We start from the raw sequence: 7,349 nt of genomic DNA, 5'->3' as shown, positions 1-7,349 counted from the left end.
CTTCATCATCATTAGCACCATTATCATCATCACAGTCTTTATAATCACTGTGGGGTTTTTTTGGTTTTTTTTTTTTTTGTTTTTTCTTTTTTTTTAAAAATAGGATTTACTTCAAAACTGTCTCAAGTTTGAGACTATTTATGATCTTTGCAGTCATTTTAGTCTATTTCTATTTGAAATTCAATTTTTCTGGCCAGATAAAATAAAAAATTACGATAAACGTCAGACTGATAGAAGTGTTTCTAACAATGTGACAGATTGCCTTAAAATGGTATAAAGGGTGAACTTGGTACTTAAAAGTTGAATTCTAAGCTAGCTGAGAGTTAAAATATAAATTTTTATGAAAGATGTTGATGGGTTTTTTTTTCTTAAATTTTAAAACAATAAAATTTCGAAATTCTGAGCATTTTGACTTTAAACTACATTTCACTCATCTAGCTTTTTCCATCAAAATACTAAATTGTCCCAATGGATCACACATAAAAATTATTCTCTTTTCTCATTGTGAGAGGTTTTCCGGATTTTTCAGATTGTGGATGTCAATTTGCTTTGACTCATTATGACTCATTGTAATAGAATATTATAAAGTACAGTCTTGTAGTTGTCATTATTCTCTTTATTACTATTCCCAATTATGACTGTGCTCACTGATGTTCTTGCAAGTTCAAAACTATAAAAAATAACTATACAAAAGCTTTAGTTGCAGTAATGCCTTCCTCCTTCAGGCGTTGCAGGATTGGTTGGTAGATCTCCTTTGTCAAGGGGGCTATCACACCCTTTGTCTGGATCTCACCTGTCACGAAAAAAATTAAATTATTAGTTTAAAATCAAACCTAATAAAATTGTCATCTGCATTTTTTGCCAAATTGGGACCTAAAATTTGCCCAAAAAACCCCCCAAAATTTGCCAAGAAATTTGCCAAAAAGTTTGCCGAAAACTAAGCATTTCAGTAAAAATTAACACGCGATACAGAAAAAAAAATATAAAAGACAATTTATTACATTTAAGGAGGCTACATTATGAATAGCGTTGTTACAAAGATTTTAAAGGATCATTATCCGTTGAGAGTAGCTTCCCTTGGTTTGGGCCCAGGCAAAGCTGCAACATTTCTCAAGTTTCGCACTTTTTTTTCTCGTTATTTTGTTTTCGCTTCTTTTTTTTTCTCAAAATTTGCCACGCGATTTGCCAATTTTCCCAAAATTTGCCAAAATTTACCAAAATGCAGATGTCAGATAAAAGTAAAAAATTATACTGGAAAACTGCTCAGTGGGTGAGGGAAACTTTTATGATTTCAATGAAACCAAAGCACTGTAAGCTGAGGGGAGGGGGTGTTCCGAAATTTAATTACAATGTATGCTCTTTCGTTTTCTTTTTCTTTTCCGTGGGCACGTTTATTAACCAAAAGTGTGTTCCCTTGAACAAGATGGGTGATTATTTAAGTTATAATGATTATCTAAATTCTTTAATTCCCCGAAATACCTTAAAGATACCATCTTACAGTGTTGCAGAGATTTTCATATTTTCCCTTTTCATCAATATAAATAATTAAAAAAAAAAAAAAAATTCCCTTTATTCATCCCACAGGGGAAAATTGTCTCTAGGGTCTATTCCAAAGGAAGGCTGGAATAATCCAGGTGTCGTGACTTGCTCAAGGCCACACAACGTAGCGGTATTCGAACTTGGTACCTGTCAGGTACGAGGCAAAGACCTTCCTTCCGTGTCCCTACCTCTCTCTCTCTCTCTCTCTCTCTCTCTCTCTCTCTCTCTCTCTCTCTCTCTCTCTCTCTCTCTCTCTCTCTCTATCTCTCTATCTCTCCCCCTCCCTCCCCTCCTTTAATATTTTCTTTCTGTAAATTTCTTTCTGTTCACGACCAAGTTAAACTCACGATAGCGGGTTTACATTGTAAACAAATGTGCATAATGACGGTGAAGCGGTCAACAGGCAATTGTTACAATGACCCTGAGGTCACACCCCACAAAGGCGAAGGGGGCTGACTGGGTGGTAAGGCATGCAGTCAGGTTGATTTCACTAAACAACTAAAAGAAATTTTTTTTTTTTTTTTTAATTGAGCTTTATATAGCGCACAGCGTACACAACGACAACAGTTTAGTTGAGACGGTATCCCGTTCCTGACACCTGCTGACCCGGTCACGGTGAGCGGTCAATCACCGAGAGGAATTTACCTAACGGGGATTGCCGTTTCACTCAATTTAACAATGTTTTGTTTTATTGTCTGTTAGACACCCATATTGAATGAGTTGAAATATCACTACTTGGTATAAAAGTTTATATTTTCTACTTTTACTGTGTGTTTTTTATTTTTTCATAGTATTACTAGATTTCTCAATATAAGTTATCAATGGACGGTAACAAATTACACAAAAAATATAGCGGGTGCAACATTTCAAAAATTAGAGAAAAAAAAACGTTGCTATGGATTTGTCTGAATTTTATGTATTATAAAGACAAGATGTAAATACTTCTCCTCACAAAAAACGTATTTTTCCTCAACAAAAATATATCCGCTACGAGCATTCAAACTCGTCAGTGTAGTTTGGGGCTGGTCTTTAACTGCATTGCGTTGATGACAAATCGCATTTTATTCATATAATTGATAATGCCGGATGCTCTTTTTTTCCAATTTTGCTGTTGTTTGGTGACAGGTCTCTGTGCCTTGTTCTCCAAGAAGTCTAAGTCTAAACTTATATTGAGTGATGTGTGGTATGCAGTGGTACTCAAGGAGGTGTTGTTTTGGGATTATTTTGTTTGGAAAATATTTTCTGTATGTATCCGTGTAATGTTTTATTGCACTTTGAATATATTGGATTGTGTCTGCTTTGATTGATTTTGTGTGTGAAATAAAGTTGTGCACATGACTATAGGCCTTGTTTATATTGTCAAAAATTAATCCAATACTGCATGCGTCGTCAATGATGAGTGGGTCGTGGGTGCAGTTCTTTGTTTGTTGGATAATTGTAAGTGTAGACTTTTTCTTGTAAGTAATTGTGGCAGTGGTTGCCAATGAATGATCTGCTGTGGTACGCCTGTTGTGTAATGCGGTATTCTGTCCAATTCAGAGGCAATAGGACCATCCCTGAGGGTCAGTGGCTCGTGCATGAGATTTGAAAGTCTCTCCTGCGTTTTGGAGTTTGTTGTTATATTCAACTCTGTCGATATCAAACATGCAAGTGCAACCCGTTTCAAGGTTGATTTATTTATTATTAGCGTCTTGGCAATGAGAAAATACAAAGAAGCTAATGAGTCGTGTGTTCAATGTGCTTTATAATGTGTACTTTTTACACATAAATTATGAGTGTGCTCCTTGCTTGTCCAATGCCGTGTCAGTCCCATAGACTAAAAGAATGTCATTAGAATAATTTGAACATTTAAATGGTTTCTTGCGGGCACGTTTCTATTTCTGTGTTAAACAAATCATACCACATGTCCTACATAATGAATTTACTGCTTGGTTATGACTTGCAATTGTGTGGTCCATGCTGTAAGAGAAAATTCAAAATTGACTGAGCGATGTAAGCAATGATATAGTGAATTAATGAATAAAATGAGTTTTAAAACACTCTGTATTACTTCTCATATCCATGCATACATAACAGCGTACATAAAATTTGGAAAAAGAAAAACCAAATACTTCACCCAATTTGGTGAAAGAAAAGGGGGGGGGGGGGGGGGGCAGGAAAATTCTAACAAGCTGTTGAGCTAAGTTGAGGCCCAACACAAAATGTCATTTAAAATTAAACATTAGCAAGATAATTCAAATAATGCAATTTAAAAATCAAATTAACTCATCATTGAAAAAAAATAAAAAATAAAAATATATTTAACAATAAAACCGCAGCGAAATATTACGTTTCAAGAACAAGGCTAAAGAGGTAATATCATTATTACCTGACCTACCGCGGAAAAATAATCATTACAAAATAATGAAAACTGAAGAGTAAATGAAACTTACCTCATTTCGTAGTAAAACTTGTGCCTTGTGAATCACACCAAAAAAAATTAGAAGTTTATAGCAACGTTTTTTTAGAATCCTGAGGTAATTACAAGTAATTTTATTTAAATGCTATAGAAAAATAGGTGAATTTGAATCACGGCTTGTGGAATAAGTACTGGAGATATTGAAATAAAAATTGGACCGATGGAAAGAGGAGGTCTGCGAGAATTCTTTGCATTTGGGTGGAATTGCATCGTCACGAAGATCGTGAGGTTAATTGGCACGGAAATCATCCATTGGTATCACCAAATGCACGTCAAATCTACGTTCTGGGAATTGATATCGGCTGACCGCTGTTGACCCCGGTTACCTGTCGGGTGAGGTTACGTCGGCGCTCGGAACAGCGGGAAACTAAACGGTCAGATTTATAGTGCAGTTTAGACGCCGTGAGCGCAATATCCACTAAATGTGCTCAAAGCGCTTTACAAGATGTCCCTGGTCAACAGCAACATTTAACATGTAGGACGGAACATGCCGCCTGTTAGGCGATATTACAATTTTTCAGACAAAGACAACGCTGTTAACGGCCAGGTACTCATTTTACACCTGAGTACGGTGAGAGAATGTGAGTAAAGAGCCTTTCCCAAGGACTCAACTATGCGCCGAGCGCGAGGCTCAAACCCAGGACCTTTCGATCCGAAAGTGAGTGTCATACCACAAGACCACATAGCCGCACGGCTAAAGGCACGGCTTTTCATTTGTGTGTACTAAGGGCTACATGAAAAAAAAACCACACATATATACACGTAAATTAACCCTCAACTAATACCATCAAGAATCATCTTGGACCCAATTCCGACAGGAAATCCCACAGTCTTTGCCATGGCAGAAAAACCCTGGGGGTCTCCATATTGAACAAAGTCAATTCTTTGTTGCTCCTTCTTGCCATTTTCCCATTGAATGTCAATCTCGTGTCGCATTAAAATCATATCTCTCTCATCGGGGCCTTGAAAATTGAAAAAAATAAATAAATAAATAAATAAATAAATAATAATAATAATAATAATAATAATAATAATAATAATAATAATAATAATAATAATAATAATAATAATAATAATAATAATAATAAATAATAATAATAATAATAATAATAATAATAATTTGACAACAATAATAATAATAATAATAATATAATAATAATAATAAATAATAATAATAATAATAATAATAATAATAAATAATAATAATAATAATAATAATAATAATAATAAATAATAATAATAATAATAATAATAATAATAATAATAATAATATTAATAATAATAATAATGGGAATCAGACCTCGAAGAATGAAGTTCTTTACCAAAGTTGAAATCATTAAGAAAGCACGACATATGAACAATTATTATTTTAAAAATACACTAAGATCTATTTTCGTTTAGTCAACTTTCATTTGTGGTTCAAAGGTGATAATCAAATGGCTTATTAAGATGATTATAACAGAGTAAAATTAAACATAAAAATATGATAGAGAAATCTTAAATTTACAAAATATTTTGAGATGGTCTGGTGGAATATACATGGCACTACCACCCAGAGGACTTGAATTTGAATCCTCAATTGCATCCATGAGCAAGAAACTTAACCTCTTTTGCTCATTTTGTGCTGCTGAATTGTGGTTTCCCCCAAACTCGATAAGCAAGACAAAAATTTACCAAAGAGGTTAATGTAGCAACCTCATACATGCCAAATTGAAAACTTAAAATTTAGTAATTTTTATGTCAATTTTTAGTAATTTGACGAGGAAATTTGTAATTTCTGTAAATTATTGTGTACGAACAATTACAATATTATTATTATTATTATTATTATTATTATTATTATTATTATTATTATTATTATTATTATATTATTATTATTATAATAGTAGTAGTATTAGTAGTAGTAGTAGTAGTAGTAGTAGTAGTGGTAGTAATTGTTTTTCTTCTTCTTATTATTATTATTATTATTATCATTATAGTAGTGCATGATTGAAACCCGTGCTGATTCCAGGTTTTATCTGACTTCTCTGTCCACTCAGCTGTGATTGGATTGCTGGATCTATTACATCAGGTGAGAATTAATTAGATTAGCATTCTATCCAAAAAGTTACTGTCCGCCTGATTCTACAAAAACTGGGATAAATTCTGGCTTCATGGGTTTTATGGCTCTGATTGAAGATCCCTTTAAAAGTCTCCCAGGTCTACAGGATCAACCAAGAAAATACTGGATAGCTGCAAATAGACTACGGTCAAAACATACAAGAACAGCTGCCAACATGCACAAATGGGGGCTCCGAGAATCACCAACATGCCCAAAGTGCAACCAAGCACCACAAGATGCAAACCACCTCGTACTAGATTGCCCACAGACAAAACTTGAAGGGGGATTTGAAACCATCAACAAATGTGATGATGACTTCAGAACCTGGATTGATACCTTGAACATAGAAGTGTAGCCAAATGATACTACTATATGGCTCTGAAGAATTATAATTTTCTCTTTACCTAAATTACGAAAAGCAGATAGACCCCTCGAATCAATTAAGATTCAAAATGATAATCAGAGAGTGATGAGGTGAAGTTGTTCTTATTGGCATTTAATTTTAAAATCGAGAATTTTGAGGACCCTGAAATATTTCAATTTTAGAGTAGTTACCATAATTATGAATTTAAATGAAGGAATTTTGTATAGGTTTCAAAGTATGCATGTATTGTCATGGGACAGTAAAATACACTGATTATTTCTTCCATATTTATAATTAAGATAAAAATTCTAAAATATGATGGCCCCAGTATTACCAAAGCCTTACCTACTCCAGGGATGTCGTGTAAAAACTTTATAAAATAATAAGTTAAAATTGTTTGCACTTATTTTGTGCATCACGTTTCACATTTGATCTTACCGAGCTATTTTAATGGGTGTGTTCAGGCTTTGAAATAAAGTTGTACTTTTTAATTGGACCAAATGTTGCTTTGGCTAATTTGTCATTACAATTTCAATTACAATTAAGACTGATGACGTGACACGTTATGATATCCACATGTGTAACATTCGTACGCTACCCTTATCCTCCCACATACCATTCTACCTCACAAACTTCAACAACACTTACCATAGCTCAATTTCTTTGCCAGGTAGTTGGACAAAGTATCAATGGGCGTTTTCTTCTTGTCTATCAAAACATCATCCAACAAACCCAGGCTGAAAAATTATCCATCATTACGTATTTGAGTATAGTGTTTTCTTTAACAACAACAACAACGTTATTTTTACATATACCAGACACATCTCAAAAATAAACTTTTAACCATATGTGACCCTTTGTGTATTTCTGGTATTATGTCGGCACAG

At 33.8% G+C, this 7,349-nt stretch overlaps 1 protein-coding gene across 1 annotated transcript in view; it reads right to left on the bottom strand.

Moving 5' to 3' along the window:
• Positions 1 to 538: 538 nt before the first annotated feature.
• Positions 539 to 7,349, bottom strand: part of LOC144975794 (alpha-aminoadipic semialdehyde synthase, mitochondrial-like) — a 22,637-nt gene continuing 15,826 nt past the window's right edge. The window contains exons 11-13 of the mRNA XM_078919980.1: positions 7,111 to 7,205; positions 4,783 to 4,959; positions 539 to 793 (exon numbers count right to left, since the gene is read on the bottom strand). Of these exons, the coding sequence (XP_078776106.1) occupies positions 684 to 793; positions 4,783 to 4,959; positions 7,111 to 7,205 (382 nt within the window). The 3' untranslated portion in view covers positions 539 to 683. The remainder of the gene's footprint in view (positions 794 to 4,782; positions 4,960 to 7,110; positions 7,206 to 7,349) is intronic.

Source organism: Berghia stephanieae, chromosome 6 (genome assembly GCF_034508935.2).
Source record: "Berghia stephanieae isolate SIO BIC M18660-M18661 chromosome 6, UCSD_Bste_1.3, whole genome shotgun sequence".
NCBI lineage: Eukaryota > Metazoa > Mollusca > Gastropoda > Nudibranchia > Aeolidiidae > Berghia > Berghia stephanieae.
Note: the sequence above shows the minus strand (reverse complement) of the source record. Positions and strands in the feature narration are given on the sequence as shown.